General features: G+C 43.5%; 2 protein-coding genes across 3 annotated transcripts in view; one reads left to right on the top strand and one right to left on the bottom strand.

The window, feature by feature from the left end:
* The first annotated feature begins 374 nt into the window (after positions 1–374).
* On the top strand, positions 375–11264 carry SSR3 (signal sequence receptor subunit 3). Of its 2 annotated transcripts, none has more exons than XM_084847332.1 (5): positions 375–552; positions 4179–4305; positions 5379–5477; positions 6368–6523; positions 10966–11264. In XM_084847332.1, exons 1-5 carry the CDS (start codon positions 411–413, stop codon positions 11171–11173), a joined length of 732 nt encoding a protein of 243 aa, XP_084703458.1. In that variant the 5' UTR covers positions 375–410; the 3' UTR covers positions 11174–11264. The 2 variants fall into 2 exon arrangements, with proteins under 2 accessions (XP_084703458.1, XP_084703459.1); XM_084847333.1 differs by lacking the exon at positions 10966–11264 and adding an exon at positions 10465–10953 and having other exon boundaries at positions 6368–6499.
* A 5222-nt stretch (positions 11265–16486) lies between these two features.
* KCNAB1 (potassium voltage-gated channel subfamily A regulatory beta subunit 1) overlaps positions 16487–19747 on the bottom strand; it is a 129892-nt gene continuing 126631 nt past the window's right edge. The window contains exons 13-14 of the mRNA XM_084847331.1: positions 16790–16878; positions 16487–16598 (exon numbers count right to left, since the gene is read on the bottom strand). Of these exons, the coding sequence (XP_084703457.1) occupies positions 16509–16598; positions 16790–16878 (179 nt within the window). The 3' untranslated portion in view covers positions 16487–16508. The remainder of the gene's footprint in view (positions 16599–16789; positions 16879–19747) is intronic.

Raw genomic sequence — 19747 nt, 5'->3', positions numbered from 1 at the left:
TTTATTGACTCCGCTGAGGCGCTCCTTCCGGCCAACGTCTTTTTAAAATTTTATATATATATATATATATATATATATATATATATATATATGTGTGTATGTATGTGTGTGTATATATATCTATATATATATATATATCTGTATTCCCTTATTATTTGTTGTTCTTCCAATAATGGTTTCTCTACTTTCGAAAAGCCAATCAGCGTTTGGGGAAGAAAAAGGAGAGCGAAACCTAACAGACACTGCGTGGCACCGGAAGTACTCGTTGGGGAGGGGGGGGCTGGGCTAAGGAAGTCCCGCCTTCCGAGGCTGCGCTGCGTGTACGCTTGCTGGCGCGTACGGCGGCTGCGCGGGGTCAGTGCCGGTCTTCCTTTGAGCTCGGGACGTGAAGGCGGCGGAAGAGGACCGCGATGGCTCCGAAGGGCGGCAGCGGCGGGGCTCGGCAGCAGTCGGAGGAGGAGCTGCTCCTGCAAGACTTCAGCCGCAACCTCTCGGCCAAGTCTTCGGCGCTCTTCTTCGGCAACGCGTTCATCGTCTCTGCCATCCCCATCTGTGAGTGAGGGGAAGGACGGACGAGGGTGCCACGTCTCCCTTCTCCTCCCAGGCGGGGCGCCTCTGCCTTCGTCAGCCTCGCGACAGGCAGGCATTCAACAGGGGACGCATCTTTACCGGTTGGATTTCTGTTCGCCCCGCAGCTGAGCGCTGCTTGGGGAGGGGGCGGCCTTCCTCAGCCTGGGGCCGTCCAGATGGTTTGGACCAACTCCCATCAGCCCCAGCCAGCATGGCCAATGGTCAGGGATGTTGGGAGTTGTTGTCCCAAACATCTGGAGAGCACCAGGTTGGGGAAGGCTGCCTTAGGGCAAATCGGGGTAGGGGAACCTTGCATTTGCTTCTGCTCTTTGGGATGTCTTCCGGGTGTCCCTTAAGCGCAAAGCTGCTGCTGTTTCTGCTCCTTATGCTCATCCTTCATATTCCTCTCCTTCTGCTTAGCAGCTGTTGGCCAGACAGTATGATCAAAAGGGGGAAGTTGTGATTGCCTTCAGTAATACAGGAGCTTAAAATACAGTTTTGGAGGTATTGGTTGCTTTAATATTGCATTGAATGTTTTACCTAACTTGGAACTTTGAGAATACTTTATTCTTCTGACTTCCAGGTGGTGGGAGTAACCAGCCTTGTCCTTGAGTTGCAAAATGGTTGTGGGTTTAGGGCAGCACTGGACATCCCACTTCCAGTAGATTGTGAGTGTTTCATTCATGGATTGTGCCAGTTAGTGCTGCAGATAATGTGCTGCATGTATAACCTTGCATCTGTTTAGAGATCTTTATATATTTCATATGAATCTGCTTTATATTGAGACAAACCTGTTTTAAAAGTTACTATTACATTTATCGGCCTGCCCTTTTTCCTCAAGGCAGCCTACATAGGCCTCCTCTCCATTTTATTCTCACAAGAACCCTGTGAGGTTGATTAGGCTGACAGTCAGTGACTGGCCCCAAGTTACCCAGTGAACTTCAGTGCCGAGTGGGGATTAGAACCCAGGTCTCCAAGTCCCAGTCCAACATTGCAACTACTAAACCACACTGGTTCTCATCTGACCATTTAGCCTGGTATTGACTACACACACTAACTGGCAGCAGCTCTCTAGAGTTTTGGGCAGAGGTTGTTCCTATCTCTGTCTGATGTACTGTAACTGGAGATGCCAGAGACTGAACTGGAGTTGGAGGTTTTATCCATGCAAAACATGTTTAAGTCTTTGGTCTTTCCTTATATGCAGGGAATGAGGTCAACTTAGGGTGTGTGTGCATTGGAAGCTTTCTGTCTTGCAGCTGCTGTGTTTTAGTGTTAAGAAGGAATATATAACATTTCCAGAAATGGTAAGCTCTGGTGTGCTAAGATCTCTCACAGACATTAATTTGCTACCTTCATCATATTCACATTGTGGACTGAAGGCTTCAGATCAGGGGTGGGGAAGGTGTGGCCCTCCAAGTGTTGTAGGACTCCTCCTCCTATTATCCCTGGCCATTGGCCATGCCAGTTGCAGTTGATGGGAGCTGGAGTCCAATATCATCGTTTATGAATACCATAGAATATTTAAAGTCGAGCTCAGTGTGGCACGCTGGGCACTTCTCCACCTCGGTGATGATTGAGATTGGCAGAAAACATGAACAACAGTTTGTAACATACCAAAGTTACTTCGGTTCTATCCAGAATTACAGAGTTGCTTAAAACTGCTAATTTCATGTTTTGCTAAAGTGAGTTGATTTGAGTGAAAGAAACAAAAGTGGAGCAGGTCGTGTGTGTGTGTGTGTGTGTGTAAAAGTATGCAAGGAATAAAAGGGATTATAAACTTTTATAAACAAGGCCAGCCAGGCTGATGCACTTGGATCAGGCAGCGGAGTGGCAAGACTGGTGAATTGCACTGCTCTCCTCCCCCACCTTTGCCTGGAGGGTCTCCTGCTGCTTTTTACTGTGGGCGGCCGCGGCCAGCCCACCCTACCTGCTTCGCCAGCCAGCCAGCCAACCACTCCCTCACTTGCTCAGCCAGCCAGCCAGGCTGGCTGCTTGCTCCTGTCTGCCTGGCCACTGCTCCTGCCTTGTGCCCCATCTGTGGGGCTCCTGCACGAGGCTGGCTGACCTCTCGCAAGAGTTCAGCTGGCCTCTTGCAGGAGCCCTGCAGCTGGGGCACAAGGTGGGAGTGGCAGGCAGGAGCGAGTGGCCAGCTGGTCAGCCAAGCAGGGCGGGTGGGTCCTGGCGACTGCAGTGGCCGTGACAGTAAGACCCAGGTGGGTGACAGCGGCAGCTAGGGAAGTATGGATTGTGTAACTTCCGCTTTGTCTCTGTTTTGCGGATTGTCAAGTGCCTTTGTTCTGTCGTCTGTTCACAGATGGATTCAATTTCTTTTTTCGTTGTGCGGAAAAAATATTTTAAAAATTCTGTAAGAGGGTTCGCAACAATTTACATAATTTACCTTAATACATAATGTTTAGCGTATTGTCCCCCATTCCATTCAACTGTTCCCCATGTATATTTACCAGTCTAAGCAGAAACTTGCGTATTTTCCTACAAATAAATATGTGTAAGTTTCGGGAAAGTTAAAAAAAAAAAAAAAAAAAGATCTGGAAGACCAGGGACTCCACATGGCCTGAGGAGGTTGGTCTGCAGTGGATTTCACAGGTCAGATTCTTAGAAATCTGAGTTCATTGTAGTCCGTCTTGAATTTCTCCAGCATCCCTAGTGGCAGTAGTGTTGCTGCCTCACTTGAGGCAGCAAGATACTTTGGACCGAGCCTGTTTATGAATGATCTAATAGACCACTAGATGGCATTGCTACACTTTTCTTGAGTTCCGCTATGTTAGTTGATGGTAGTTAAAGTGTAGTAAAGAAAACAAACTCGCTCACAACGAGCTCCACACACAATGCCTCTGAAGTCATTCATAGTTGTATGCATGTCCAATGCTGTGTAAAAAATATAATGTGTGAACCAAATCATCCAGGGAACACAGCACCAGCAAACTGGCTGTGGTTTCTACAGTTACAGTGGTACTTTCTTCAGCCATTGTGACACTAAAAATGACTGATGGTTTGCTGTGGATGAACCACTTCTCACATTCTATACAGGGATTGCATCAATAAGTAAACTTTGACCATGGGAACCAACATTCAGAAGAACAAATCTGTAGTAAGCTTTGCTGTAAATGTGGCATTATGTTAGTTAAGACTTTATCAAAGGCCAGTCCCCCCCCCCCCCAAAAAAAAAAACTCAACTCCAGGTATTCCCTTATCTGTATTCATTTGTTGCCTTTCTTAAAGTTGTTGTGGCAGAGGAACGGGCTGGACAGCCATCTGTCAGGGATGCTTTGACTTAGATTTCTGCATTGAGCAGGGGGTTGGACTCGATGGTCTTATAGGCCCCTTCCGTCCCTACTATTCTATGATTCTATGATAGAATGAATTCTTATAGAAAGGTTAGCCAAAGCACACAAGTGCACAAATTGGAGATGTATAGTTTATGGTTTGAATGGATGGGGAAGGTTTAGCAATAAGACAAAATGTCAAGTTGATAACTTTTTTTAATGAATCTAGCCATCAACATGTTGAAGATCTGATGTTTGGCCTGCTGTGCCACTGACTGCAGAGGCTTCAAAAATCTTAACCATCTTAAAAATCTTTTTCCTTAGGGCTGTACTGGAGGATATGGCACATGGATCTTGTTCAGTCTGCAGTCCTCTACAGTGTAATGACCCTTGTCAGTACATACCTGGTTGCTTTTGCCTACAAGAACGTAAAGTTTGTTCTTAAACACAAGTAAGCATTTGCATAGTTTGTTTTGTTACCTGCTGAGGACTAAAATGTATACTGTTCCTGTAAAAAAGAAAAAGGTACTAACTTGTAGAACATACTCTTGGTATCCCCCTGTCTACTTCACCTTGACTGTTAAAAACTATTTCAAATCAGCCCTTCCGTACCTGTGAAAGATACTCAGACTTGCATTTTGAAGGGTCCCTGAAGCAAGACAGTTCCAGAATTAGGGAGTACCCAGTAAGGATGATTTCCTATGTTTCATTTTAATGTGGGGTTAGCAATAGGACTGCCCTGCCCAAATATTTTAAGGTCTGAGCATTCCGGCATTCCCAAAGCCCTGCTGGGCTCCTGCCAGCAGGGTGGAAGGGAGGGAATTGCTTCCTTCCTCCCATCTTAAACACCTATTTCCCTCCTGTGTTAGGGGCATGGTGGATGGCTAGAAGGACTTCGGATAGTGGGTGTTCAGAACATTTCCCACTCTGTTCATTCCATGCCCACAATCTGCCCACTGTTAATCAGAGCTCTTCTGATGTCAGAGCTCTAACATTGGGGAGATAAGAGTTGTGGATTTTTATGCCGGCCAGGGAGGAGGGGTGGGATCAGAGATTGCATCTCTCCCTCCGAGATCAGATATCTGTTTCCGACCTTGGAGGGAGAGATCCAATAGCCTCTGGGACACTATTCCCAGGACCTCAGGATGTCAGCCCAAATGTACTTCCTTGTTTGGAAGAGGGTTTGTACATCTACTTTGACCCAAATTAGTACATTACCACATCCAGCTACCAGTAGGATCCTCTCGGCAGTTGTCCCTTAGCAGTTGGGATATGCTGTCTGGCCCTGTGTGAACCTGTGAACTCTTGACCAGAGCTGTGCGAGATTAGGCTTGCTGGCTTTGTCCCTCCACAATGTCAGCTGTGTGACTTTCACTCTGCTTTGCAACCCATGCCTACTGGCATGGCACTTCTGTGGTGATGGTTTTGTTGTAGTGGGAAGGCATTTTCTAAAAATGATGGTAACACTCAGACTTATTCTGAACTCTTCATAAACATCTGGATTGTAAATGCTTTTCTTTTCAGAGTAGCCCAGAAGAGGGAAGATGCTGTTTCCAAAGAAGTCACTCGCAAGCTTTCTGAAGCAGACAATAGGAAAATGTCACGTAAGGAGAAGGATGAGAGGTAATGCCCTGTGACTCTTAAATGCATCATACAGCCTTGTTTGCAGGGCATCTGAGTTCCATCCCTCTCTTAAAGGGGGATTTATCTCTGGTTTTGAGTTTGTTTGGAGTTGGGTTATTGATTCCCACATCTTATGTCTACTTGGCTTGGGGATCTGGAGTTTGCTGGTTTTGGTCAACAGTATTCGCAATATCACTACAGTGTTTTGTAAAGCAGTTTGGTGTTTTATTTTAGAGAGCCCCTATACTCATTATTTTCTATAACTTGGTGCATTAGAAATGCTTTTTAAAATGTTTGCTTTCCTAAAACGCCTTTCAGTGGTGTTGAATTGAATGCTTGGCAGTACCCGCTGGCTCTTGGGCCTGGTCATTACCTCTCAGAATTAAGCTTCTCATTCTTCATCATGTCAGGAGTTCGTAGCAGGAAACTTCATCTTGCTTTATTAAGACTGAGTTATGTGCCTTTTGTGAAAGATGTCTGTGGACCCAAGAGCTGGAAACAAAATCCTCTTAAGTGGGTTGTGTTGGGAAAACCGTCTCTGTTGCAAGCCAACTTTAAGCAGACAGCAGCTGGTAAAAATTCTGTGATGAGAGAGGTTGCATATTTGATACACATAGGCGGTAGAGCAGTGATTTGGAGGCTTACTTGCAGTCTTGTAATTGCATTTTCAGCAAAAGCCCTGGGCACTTCGGTTTAAAGCTAGTTATACGGGACTGGGCCAGGTTGCACAGAAAATCCATTTTATGTGTTTTACACTTTGTTAGTGGGGAAATTAATATCCCTTTTTACTGGAATTTGGAGAAAAGTCAGATTCTTCAGTGGAGAAATGTTCCAATATGCCTAATGTTATTAACCTGGAAATGTCTGAAACACCACTTTTGCCTCTGCAGAATTTTGTGGAAGAAGAATGAAGTGGCAGACTATGAAGCAACAACATTCTCTATCTTCTACAACAACACACTCTTTCTGGTCTTGATCATTGTTGCCTCCTTTTTTGTGCTGAAGAACTTCAATCCCACCGTGTATCCTTTTTTCACAAATTTCAGGTAGTTCTAGACAGAGGGCTCAAATAAGTTCCTTGTGATTAGCTATATTCTTCAGGGACAGACTTCCAGGGCCAGGAAGTTGCACATGCCCCAGCAGCTGTAGAACAAATAGCTCATAATCGCCAAGATGCAGTCTATGCTAAAAGGCAAAAGCAAAGCAAACGTCAGCAATAGAACCATAGGTATGGACAGTATTGTGATGTTCTTATGTTAGAAGCCAGCTACAGTGTTGGAGACCAAAAGCTTTAACTGCATTGGAGGTATTTAGGACATTCAATTTTCCATCTTCGTAAAAAGTTCCTTTTTTTGAAAAAAGTTTCATCTTTTTAGGTCCCATTCCCACCCCCACCCCCCACCCTGGACACACACACACATATGCCTTCCATTGCAACTGCCATAGGGTAGAATCATAGAATAGTAGGGTTGGAAGGGGCCTACAAGACCATCGAGTCCAACCCCCTGCTCAATGCAGGAATCCAAGTCAGAGCATCCCTGACGATGGCTGTCCAGCTTCGTCTTGAATGCCTCCAGTGTGGGAGAGCCCACTACCTCCCTGGGCAGTTGGTTCCATTGTTGTATTGCTCTAACAGTCAGGAAGTTTTTCCTGATGTTCAGCTGGAATCTGGCGTCCTGTAACTTGAGCCCATTATTCCATGTCTTGCATTCTGGGATGATCGAGAAGAGATCCTGGCCTTTCTCTCTGTGACAACCTTTCAAGTACCTGAAGAGCGCTATCATATCTACCTTCAGCCTACTCTTCTCAAGGCTAAACGTGCCCAGTTTTTTCAGTCTCTTTTCATAGGCTTTGTTTCCAGTCCCCTGATCATCTTTGTTGCCCTACTCTGAACCCTCTCCAGTTTGTCTGCATCCTTTTTAAAGTGTGGTGCCCACAATTGGACACAGTACTCCAGATGAGGCCTAACCAGTGCTGAGTAGAGGGGAACTAGTACTTCCCTGGATTTGGAAGGTATGCTTCTATTAATGCAGCCCAAAATAGCCTTTGCCTTTTTTGCAGCAACATCACATTGTTAGCTCATATTCAGCTTGTGATTGACAACAATTCCAAGATCCTTCTCGCTTGTAGTGTTGTTGAGCTACGTATCTCCCATTTTGTAGCTGTGCATTTGGTTTCTTTTTCCTAGGTGCAGAACTTGGCATTTATCCCTATTAAATTTCATTCTGTGGTTTTCTGCCCAGCACTCCAGTCTATCCAGATCACTTTGAATTTTGTTTCTGCTTCCAGAATATTAGCTATCCTGCCCAATTTTGTATCATCTGCAAATTTGATCAGCATTCCCTGCACCTCCCCCTCCAAGTCATTAATAAAAACGTTGAAGAGCACTGGGCCCAGGACTGAGCCCTGCGGTACCCCGCTCGTTACCTCTCCCCACTTTGAGAAGATCCCATTGCTAAGCACTCTTTTAGTCCGATTCTGTAGCCAACTGTGGATCCACCTGATCGTTGTTTCATCTAACCCACTTTGAGCTAGTTTGCTCATCAGGATATCATGGGGCACTTTGTTGAAAGCTTTGCTGAAGTTGAGGTATATTATGTCTACAGCATTTCCACAGTCCACAAGGGAGGTTACCTGATCCAAAAATGAGATCAGATTCGTCTGGCAGGATTTGTTCTTGACAAATCCATGTTGGCTTCGAGTAATCACGACATTGTTTTTAAGTTGCTTACAGACTGAATGCTTTATCATCTGCTCCAGAATTTTCCCAGGGATTGATGTCAGACTGACTGGTCTGTAGTTCCCAGGTTCCTCCTTTTTGCCCTTTTTGAAGATAGGGACAACATTGGCCCTCCTCCAATCATCTGACACTTCACCCGTCCTCCATGATTTCTCAACGATAATAGACAGTGATTCTGAGAGTTCTTCTGCCAGTTCCTTTATTACTCTAGGGTGCAGTTCATCTGGCCCTGGAGATTTGAACTCACTCAAAGTAATTAGGTGTTCCTTGAGCATATGCCTATCGATCTCAAGCTACAATCCTGCCCCTTCAGCCTGGTACTTCACCTTTGCCAGGGTCATAGACCCTCTTTTGGGAGAAGACTGAGCCAACATAGGACTTGAGCACTTCTGCCTTTTCTTTGTCATCTGTTATCATTTCCCCATCCTTATTTAATAGCTGAACCACCATTTCTTTCCTCTTTCTTTTACTGTGCACATAGCTGAAGAAAGCCTTTTTGTTGCTTTTAGCATCCCTCGCTAACCTCAGCTCGTTCACAGCTTTAGCCTTCCTGACGCCATCCCTGCAGTTCTGTGCTACCTGCCTGTACTCTTCCTTTGTAGCTTGGCCTTCCTTCCATTTCCTATCTGTGTACTTTTTGTTTTCACGTCATCTCTAAGCTTGTTGTGAAGCAACATTGCTTCTTCTGTTGTCTTCAGCCTTTTTTTCTTGTTGGAATTGTTTGTAATTGTGCCTTGAGAATTTCCTTTTTTAAAAGCTCCCACCCATCTTGGACTCCTTTTCTCATTAGAGTTGCTCGCCATGGGACCATACTGATCATTGTTCTGAGTTTATTAAAATCAGCTTTCCTAAGATTCAGGGTACGCGTCTGGCTACACTCGGCTTTTGCTTCCTTTAGAACCATGAAATGAAGTACAACATGGTGGCTTTCCCCCAGAGTTCCTGTAACTGCTACTTTACCCAATAAGTCATCTCTGTTGGTTAGGATCAAGTCAAGGATAGCCGATCCTCTAGTTCCTTCCTCTGCTTTCTGTAGGAGGAAGTTATCCGCCACACAAGTCAGGAATTTCCTGGAGGGGCCATGTTTTGCAGAATTTGTCTCCCAACAAATATCAGGGAAATTGAAGTCCCCCATTACTACTACATCATGCTTCTTTGAAACATTGGCTATTCGCTTTTCAAAAGTTTCATTCTTCTTGATTTGGGTGGCTGGTAGTAGACTCCGACCACCAGGTTCCTTTTATTTTTTGCTGCATTTATTTTAACCCAGATGCTCTCAATGGGGCTACCAAGCTCATCCTCCTGTATTTCTGCGCAGAGATATGTATTTTTAACATATAGTGCAACCTCACCTCCCATTCTGTTCCTCCTGTTCTTTTTGAACAAGTTATATCCTTCAGTTGCTGTATTCTGGAAGTATTTCTGTTGCCTGGTTTGGATGTCACAACAACCCAGGCTTTTTAAAAACCCTGGGTTGTTGTGAATGAAGCAGGAACGAGTGTGCTTGTTTCTACCACCCAGTCACTCCTGCTGGGGATAAACACCTCACTCTGGCTGCAAGTGTGATGAGCAAAACAGCTCAGGGACGCCCTGTTCCTGGGTTCTTAAGCATAACGTGCGAACTGGGATTTCTGAGTTGTTAAGTGAGAGACAACCCAGAGTTGCAACCCATGGTTAACCATGCTTTACAATTCAGGGTTGTGTCTCCTCCAACAAATCAGAAATCCCAGATCACACATCACAGTTAACAACCCAGGGACAGGATGTCCTTGAGTTGTTTTGCTAATCACGCTTGTAGCTGGAGTGATCAGGTGGTAGGAACCAGCATGTTTGCTCACTTGCGCTTGTGCAAACTGGGTCTGTCTTTGCAGATCCAGCAGTAATCCACAAACAGAGGCCTGTTCTGAGCCAGGCTCAAACAAGCTCCTATTTAATAGCACTGCTAGAGCTGCTGCAAGAGACCAGCGTTTCCCCTTATACAGGAACTAGAACTGGGCACAGCAGTTGCCTTTAGTGCTGTTTTATCCTGTTTGTTTAGCAAGGGGTGGGCAGCTTGTGGCCCTCCAGCTACAGCTCCCATGATTCCTCAGCATTAGCTATGCTGACTAGGGCTGATGGGAGTTGTAGGCCAAAACATCTGGGGTGCCACAAGTAGCCCCTCCCTGGTTCAGCAGTTGTCATAGTGAGCCTTGGCAAACGTACTTACCTTGGTGTCTGTCTTTCATCCTTGACATGCTGCTTTTTCAGAAACTACATCCTCTCCATCAGTGCTTCTTCTGGATTGATTGCTTTGCTATCTACAGGCTCGAAGTAGGGAGGAATGGTTTGGGTGGATAGGTCTTACTCCAGTCACATACAGGTGTATGGATAGGGAGGGGTTGCCTTTTTTCTACAGCTTGAAAACATGTTTTTTACAAGAAGATGGGATGGAAATCGAGATTATGGTTCCTTCGTAAAATAACATAACTAAGATGAGGGCATTGGGTGTTCCAGTTTAGGCCCGTAAAACATTTCAAAATATATTTGACAATCAAAACATCTGTGGAACGTGGGGTTCCAAAAATATTGAGAGGCACAGAAACAGTGTCTGGAGTTCTGTAAGATAAATATTTGTTGCGCATCTTTTGTCCCCTTTATCTGTCAGTGAAACAAGCCTTGGTGGCTGCAAGCAGTGACCATATCTCTTAGCATTTTGTAACCATGTTTGAATAAAAGCTTCAAAAATGTCTTACATTTCTCCTCTTGTAGATCTAGTGTGTTCTTGATATATTTCTGCCCCCTCCAGTACAATCCTATTGGAAGGAAGTCCCACTGTGTTCAATTGGGCTTTCTCCTAGGTAAGTGTGCGTATGATTGTAGCCTGGTAGTGGAATCCTTTGCATGTTTACTCAGCAGTGAGCCCCACCATCTTCATTGGGGCTCACTCCCTAGTAAGTTGCAATACCAGTTTCTGTGAAACGTGACTGGGAAGCTGCTAAATTGCACTGGTGTCCTGCTTGTGGGCTTCCCATAGGCATTGTGGGCTTCCCATAGGCATCTGGTTGGCCAATGTGGGACAGAATTCTAGACTAGATATGCCTTGGGTCTGATCCAGCATGGCTCTTATGTTCTGGAGGGAGTAATCGTATGGGGATAATCAGCTGCCCCTGAACTCAGAGGCGACCACCTATCCAATGCAGGGTGGGCGGAGAGCGGAGGGGATCTTCTCCTCCGCACTCTGGCTGCCCTGCATTCATGGCTAGGTGGCCGATTTTGGCTGTCTAGCCATGGGACTGCGGGGTGGGGGGAGGCTGGACAACGCATAGGAAGCATCATACTGGCACTTCTGCTCTCCCTGCCCCCTTTTGCCCCCCTCTGTACTACTCTTCTGAGCGGGGAGCCTGGGGATGATCCGCGCCACCTATGAGGGGGAGGGGGTGGGGAGGGGTTTTTCCAGGAACTGACCTCAAAGCGCAGGCTCCTAGGTTGGTTCCCCAAAACCGAACAATCTTATGGCCAACTAGCTGCTGTCTAGTGGCCATAGGATTGCGCCCTAAGTATATTGAGGAGTGTAGCCTTAGTCCTGTTCTGACTAATTTAATTTTGCTGGTAAGGAATTCTTGGGTATTGCTTTCATTATTGAAAAGTTTTTCATCCATCTTGGTGTGAAAACCACTGAAAATGTGAATTTCTCTTATATTACTAAGCCAAGCCTGTTAATTCACAGCAGTTACCAAAGATGAAATATTTTTTTATAAAAATACTTCTAGTTCAATTAACATTTAACTCCCCATGTGGTAAACTAAAGTAAGATTCGTCCAAATATTCTGGGTTAACCACGTTTCCCTTTTGATGGAACTGCATGTGTGCTGCTAAGGCTGTCTTGATAAGTGCAACGAAGCAAGATCTGCCACATGTAGCTGTTTTAACAGGCTCATCCAAAAATAGATTGCTGCTCTTCATATGAGAACAAGCAGACAGAAACAAGGAATGAAGATGTAGCAGTGAGAGGCTGGAAATTCAGTAGACGAGAACTATCCAATTAAGAGGACTTACGTTTGCTTGCCATAGGGAAAGAGGAACGCTGGCATTCTTATCTTGTTATAGATCATGGTCTAAAGAAGTTATATATGTGGAATAGATGCAGCAGCAATCTGGCAGCCAAAACAAAACTGGGTGCCTATAAGTCTAGCTGACCAATTGTGTATTTTTTCCAGAAAAGCACCAAATTTATACTATTTGTGGACTAATGCATAGTGATCACTTGTAGATATTGGAGCAAGTGATGTTGCACAAGCACAGCCAACTGAAAATTTGAGCATGGAATAATACACGTGACAGGAACACATTTCATGAAGTCATTAAAAACTCCAGGATAGGTTTGAGCAATTGGACAGTTGTAATTTTTTTAGAATTTTGGGCATAATGAATGCACTTCAAATTTGAAGATAAACCTCAGATAAATCTGGAAAAAAATGTATCTCTAAAGGAATCAGACTATTCATGCCCTGTGTTATTTACTTCAAGTAAAATATGTTAATAGTCATTGTTGAAATTTCAGCAACTGAGTAACTCATTATGCAGTAGTGTGTGCTTCTAAAATCCGTCTTTAGCAAACTTTAGGGTTTTTGAAGATGAATGAATAGCTTTTCCTTTAGTAACATGCACTTTGCTTAATGTGATTGCACTGGAAAAAGTAATGGATTGATTTTTATAGTAATAAATCAAAGACAGTGCTGTTTTAATCAGAATAATGTAGGTTCCCCCATTCCCCACTTAAACTTAATGGATCCAAAGTCATAATTAAGTTAGGTGCACAAAATGCCTTTATTTTGTCCAAGCAGGAATAGAAAGCAATTCCTAGTATACAGCAGCTGGATTCATCTATACAGACCATTTACTTGTTTAAACACATTAAAAGAGAACAGTTATATCCCTCAAAATTCCACTGCCTTCTGTAGTTAAGCTCTGTTCATAGAATTGTCAGATGAAAAATTCAAATGCAAGGGACATATTGGATGTGGGGTTGTAATTCAGAAACTTCAGTTGGACACCAAACCCTGTGAGAAAGGAAAAGTTCCTTGCCTTAGTCTAGAGCTTAGTATAAGTGCTGCTGTGATAGTTTCAGTGGCTGGACAAATCTTTGGTAAAGAATGCACGTGTCGATCTACTGCTTTCATTGAAAAGAACAGAGGAAGCTGATCCAGGAAGGGAAGGAAGTTTGAAGCCCTGGCACCCAGACCAGGAGGAGCATACATGTGCATAATAATGTGTACTGGTGTTTCTTTTTCCACAAAGGGGAACTGGAAGCCATTGTGCACATGGAGCACGGCCATTTGCTCTTAGCCAGCAAGGGCAAACTGTGAAAGCACGTTTTGGTTTGGAAATCACTTTCCTAGATCTAGACTCCCATCTGCAAAAAGGTGATGTGCTGATCACCACAGATAATCTGAAATAACGTTGCTGCTAATGTTCAGCAGCAAAAAGGGTTTTTTTCTTATGTGGTTGTGGGTATTCAGCATGCTGTAGCCTTAAGTATTCTGGGCCTTAGGCTGCAATTCTATGCACACTTACCTGGAGTAAGCCCCACTGAGACTTATTCTTGAGTAAAAATGCATAGGATTTCACCATTACTGTCTGTTCTTGAGTGTTCTGGCTATAGACCCACATGGAATGAAATAAAAGGTTATTTGTTGAATTACATAGAAACATGATATTCCCCAGCCTGACTTGGTAACCCTAAGGGGACCCACCCAATTGTGTGCAATTGTATCTTTGAGAACCATTGTTCCCAATCTGTCAGAGTAGGCCTCTGTCAGGCCTCTCCCTTACTGAGGCAACAAAGACAAAATGAAAGATGCTTTGTTGACAAAGCTAATTCCCATCAATCAAAGAAAAAAATCCATGATAAAGTCTTTGTTGCCCACGTGAGCAAAATGCAGCTGGGTGTGTGCGCGCGTGTGTGCGCCTTGTTTCTGGCAGAAATGGTGCTTTCTGTTCCAAAGTTATGTAAAACACACAGTCTAGATTCACCGGTCAGTGGGATTCCACCACTATGGACTGTCACCAATCAAGTACAACCGTGGAAGTAGTGCCAGGCAAATGTAGCAGGATAGGTTGGAGTATAGAGAGAAGACAGAAGAGATCTTTCTACTTGCATTGTGCTCCAGCTGAGCATATGACTGTTTTCAATTCTTTACAAGAGCTCAAAAGTGGAAGACTGTGTGTGAGTTCTATGACACACACACTGCAGATGCTTATGGACCTATTTACACAAATCCTCAGTACATGGCACCTCCTGTTTTGGGTCTGCCTATAAGTTGACTTCTAGCCCCACTGCTACAAAAGGACAGTGTTGTGCAAATGGAAGCCTACAGCTTTTGGCATGCCACCACAGGTGCATGCACAAAGCCGATAGTAGACTTCATCATGTACATGTTATATTCAGGGCTTGCTCATTCTTACTCTTAGCCAGCACAGGTTCACTGAAATCCATGGCAGTCATGGGTGAAACAAGAGTTGTGAGCGTAGGTCCATCCTGTCACAGTCATAAACCGAGTTTACAAATGTAGTGGGGGTGGGGAGAGCATTGGGTAAACTATCTTCCCTGGGATTTCATTAAATTATGAAGAAGTCCTGGCAAATTGGCTTTCCCAAAACCCATACAATCATGGGATCCCAGCACAAGGGATAGAAAATGAAACCTTTTCACCTAGGTGGATATCTGGTTTTCAGAAAAATTGTACAACAACTGTATATACATTTATTATACATTATATTAAGTTTAAATAAAGTTGAAGGAGCTATGTCTACAAGCAGCCAAAAAAAGCAGGTTTTAATGAAAGAGCATCTAATTATGGCATGTTGATTTCCATTTTTGTAGCAGCGGTAAGTTTGATCTTCATTTGACTCACCTAGCTAAGATTCTGTTGCTCATTCAGCCTGATTTTAAGCATCTTGAATCAGATGTGACTTCTTATTTTGTTGGCGCTTGCCTTTAAGAAAGTGAAAAGATTGCAGCCTTTGTCTCTGTAATTTTTTTGCACTATTGATAATGGACACAATCCAGGCAAAGTTAGGTATTTTTAAGTCCTATTATTTCAATGGGAGTGTAAAGCATATTATTAATATACTTAAAGCATTTTACCCTGTTCTTTGGCCCCCAAAGTTCCCAGGGCAGCTTAGTTATGATCAATAAAAACAAAATAGTCCCTGCCTGCAGGCTTACAAACTAAGGCTGTGATCCTATACCCCCTTACTTCAGGGTACGCACCATTGAACCCAATGATGCTTACTTCTGAGTAGACATGCATAGGATTGCATTGTTAATCCTGTGAATGTTTCCTTAGAAGCAAGTCCCACTCTTTCAATAGGGCTTACTCCCAGGTAAGTGCATCAGATAATCTAAAGACACTATCCTATGCTTGTTCAGACAGAAAAAAGGCCTACAACTTCTGAAGGCCTTTCTTTCTGCCGAAACATAGTGCTTAGCTTTGGCTAGATCACGCTCCCCACACCCTTTTTTAAAGATGGAAGTGCCAGATATGATCAGTCTCAAAAATCCTAAAACAATGCAGACATAAATGTCAGTCACTGTGGTTCCTTAACTAATTTTTCTACTTTTAAATGGAAAGCCCTTTTCCACCAGAGCCCAAACTAGACTAGTTATCTAGAACTCAATTCATCATAAAAAATGCAATGGAAAAATCTGAACTTCCTCATCCTTGAGATAGGTTGAAGAATCTTTACACCTGAAATTGTCTCGTACTGTGTCTTTAACCTAAGCCTTTTTTCTGTATCTGTCTTTTTGTTAATTGAAAAAATATATCTGTACATCCTTCTTTTAATTTCTAAGTACCTAAAGCTTAGAAATATTTTATTGTTTCTTTACATGTGTATTTTCACTGCATAAATAGGAAGTGCCAAGAGGAGAAGTAAGAATCAACGGGGACATGACTTGCTGGGAAGTTCTGCACAAGCTCTATTGAACTGGATGTTTGTGCCTGTTGTGAATAACTCATTTATTCCAATGAGGCTTGTGCAGGGGAAGCTCCTGCTAAACTATGCCCATTGACTCGAGAGTTGAATCAAAACTCAGATCTTGAATTTTTAAAAAAGCAGAGATGATCTCAGTTGTTTAAGGAGATCAGCTTGTGCTTTTGAATTTTGGTGGAGCACACCACCCTGAAGAACCTAGTAAACAATAGAGACTGCTGAATAATTCTAATTATAACTGGATAGTTTTGACTCAGTACTGTACTATGTACAGAGCGCTATTTTAGCCATGCAGTCCAGTTTAATCATGCAATGTATTAGGATCTGTAGTCCTTCTTGCTGAAAGGCTTGTTCCCCAAAATATTATCAATCTCATTCACGATGTGGGATGTCATCTTTGGAAGAACCTGTGGACATAAGAACTGCACATGAGTTTTACCCAGGGTTAGTCTGTGCTTTAAGAAAAATTAAAATCCTGCTCTGAAGGAGTTCAAGAATAGCGGAATTATGTGATGTGTTTAATTTACAAAATGTAGGTACATTTAAATAAATTAACAAAAATCCTTTTGCTAATCACACAGAAGGGTTTTATACTTACCTGTATGGCACCAAGGTTCTCTATTAGTTGCTCTGGATTGGAAGACCCAAGGAGAACAGAACTTACACCCTCATTACGTAGACACCATGCTGGGAATACAGAAAGCACATGGCTGTTAGGTGGTGAGCAGAGTCCCATCTCATGCAGTGCCCAAGACAACGGATGTACGGATTTTATTAAATCCCTTCTGTCTGTGTTCCATGGATCACTAGGTGCCTTTTTTTCTGTCATCTGCTCCTTGGCAGAATCAGATTTTTTGTACAAGAATTTTGTGTTTGCAAATGCATATTTATGCTAATGTGCATTAGTGCTAATGCACATTAGCACAAATGCGTACTTGTGCAAATCCTCCCAGTAAAAAAACAGTCCGCCAAGTCCGTGCAACTTGGAAAAAGCCAGTCCACTGTGGAATCTGCCCGTTGGATTCATAGAAATCCAAACACATTTGCATTCGTTGTGAATGTCTCTGACATCCCTAGTCAAAACCAGCTGATTATGACATTTCAAGATGGAAGGTTTTGTCAGCAATAGGCCTACTAAATTGGCACACATCACATCCAAAAGCTTGACAGTACTGTTGTGATCACAAGGAAGGCTGGCCCTACCATTAGGCAGAGGGATGCAGCTGCTCTAGGTTGCAGATATTGAAGGGCAGCTCAGCCACAGCCACCTCCAGCCGTTCCTCCAGAGCCCCACAGCCACAGCCATGCCCTTTTGTAGGAAGGCAGAGATGTGTAAGCACCACAGTGCCTGCCCTGCCTTCTCTAAACTAACCTGCTGACCTCAGGTGTGATGGAGGATGATATTCCTCTTGCTGGCACTGAAGTAAATTTCAACTGCCAGTCCTTTCAGCTTCTGCGCATGGAGTGGGAAACACCAAATGTTTTCGGCCAGCCCTCATAGCAAAATAAGAAACTATCTGGCACTTTGCACATGAAAGAAATGCTCTAGAAAAATTTGCTTATGCCCCCATTGCAATCTCTCTACCTTAGTGCAGCCTTCCCCAACCTGGTGCCCTCCAGATGTCTTGGGCTACAACTCCCAGCATACCCCAGCCAGCCTCCAGATGGTACACTCCTGACAAGCAAGAACTCAGCCCTCCAAGGAGGTTGGCTGCTCTGAGGCATTGGAGCTCCTTTCTTCCACAAGTCCAAGACAGCCTTAGCATCTTCTTCTGGTGACTGCCAATGGCCATTCTGGCTGGGGATGATAGGAGTTGTAGTCTAACACATCTGGGGGGCATTAAGTCAGAGAGGCCTGGTATAATGTTTCTAGTCAGACATACATTTAGGGCAGTTTCAAAGTTGCTATTTATGGAAGCCTTATTTATTATGCACTTAGCAATATCTTCTCAGCATCCCCATCCAATAAGAGCCACTTCATGCATCATTGTGCAAGATGCTGCTATGCATATACACCTGTGGAAGATCCTCATACCAGTCAATGTACACAGGCTGTTCTTTAATCCCTACATCGAAGGTGCTTTTTCTGTACAAGTTTGTAATGTGTGAAGCAGTGGCAAGCAACATACGTGATTCACACTCTTCCCTATCCGAAAGGGCCAATCAGTAAGGTTTTTTTCTGAAACTAATTCCATTTATATCCTACATTTTTAAAACTACCTGCTCATACCTATGCTTATGAACACACAAAAAAGGGGGAGCCAGTTTTCACAAAGCTTCCTTGCCTAGTCGCATGGAAGCATTTCTTACTTGTCACAGGTAATTATGCAAGTAATTTTGATATGTATGCTATATATGTCTTTTATTATTGTTAACTTTGGATTTATTCAATGGGTTGTATCCAATGTTAGTCTAACTTATGTCCCATGGATTTCATTGGGTCCACTTTATGTAGGACTAAGATTGGATACAGCCCTTTCTTATGTACTCTTGAGTATTTAATGGTACAGAATGTCTTTAAAGGTACAGAAAGTTATGAACCTAAATAAATCTAAACAAAGAACAGCTGTACCTGCAGGGCTGGCTGTACTATTAGGCAAAGTGAGGCAGCTGCCTCATGCAGTTGAGTTAGAGTGTCATGAAAGGACAGCAAACTGGTAGTTACTTAATTTATTTTTTATTATATTTTAATTTTCAGGGAGAGGTGCTTGTGGTATTTTCTGACTTAAGTGCCAAAATAACTTAGCTGGACTTGGATAATAAGCACTTTGATTGGAGGGGTGGGGTGCTATTTGTTGCTTTTCCTTAGGCAGCGAAATGCCTTGGGTCAGCCTTGTGCATCTCTTAACTCACTTGAATGCTTAAATCTTCAGTGGAGGCTCTGCTCCATATCCTTCTGCTTGCTGAGGTATGATGGCCCATGGCCTCCTATTGGTGGCACCCACTTTGTGGAATTCTATGGCTTGGCTCTATCCCTCCCTGGTTTCAGATGCCAATGAAGCATGTTCCTCTCCTGGACTGACTACCTGTTGTCCTCCACTGAAGATTTGCATCTGGTTTTTGCTGCTTCCCTTTTTGAATTTTGCTGGTTGGTGTTTTATTTGTAATTATGGTCTAAAACTGTGTTCACTTCTTTTCATGTCTGACTGATTGTTAACTGCTTTCTGAATGGAAGAGCAGGGTAAAAGTATTTTAGCAAATAAACATAGATAAAATTATTAGTTCAAAGGAAAGGGTGGGAGATGAGCTGAATGCTGTTCTGTGCAGTCACATTCTGTGACTTGCTTCATCCATGAAACTTCTGGTGTGATCAAGAATTGTCCTTCACTTTCTCTCTGATTGCAAGTCATGAGATATTTCTTCCTTCGCCGGTTTGCAAAACAGTGAAATAGGTTTCCCAGCTTCCACCATCTGACTTTTAAAAACGTATTCTTGCGCTGACTGCATTAGTGGATTGTTTTTTAAAAAACACAAAACCCTGTCGGGGCAAGAAGTGATGTCCTGAAGGTTATTTGAACGTCATAGGATCATTTATCTGCTACCCCATCACTGGTAT

Source organism: Heloderma suspectum, chromosome 3 (assembly GCF_057233095.1).
Source record: "Heloderma suspectum isolate Gila_16-S chromosome 3, 16-S_ref, whole genome shotgun sequence".
NCBI classification, from domain to species: Eukaryota; Metazoa; Chordata; class Lepidosauria; order Squamata; family Helodermatidae; genus Heloderma; species Heloderma suspectum.
The sequence above is the reverse complement of the archived record's forward strand: the minus strand, read 5'-3'. Positions and strand labels throughout refer to the sequence as shown.

Excerpts from the sequence above, each read along its gene's own strand:
- SSR3 (XM_084847332.1), top strand. The coding sequence starts at position 411 with ATGGCTCCGAAGGGCGGCAGCGGCGGGGCTCGGCAGCAGTCGGAGGAG. Across the intron at positions 553-4,178 it reads CGTCTCTGCCATCCCCATCT|GGCTGTACTGGAGGATATGG; the intron begins GTGAGTGAGGGG and ends CTTTTTCCTTAG. Across the intron at positions 6,524-10,965 it reads CCTTTTTTCACAAATTTCAG|ATCTAGTGTGTTCTTGATAT; the intron begins GTAGTTCTAGAC and ends CTCCTCTTGTAG.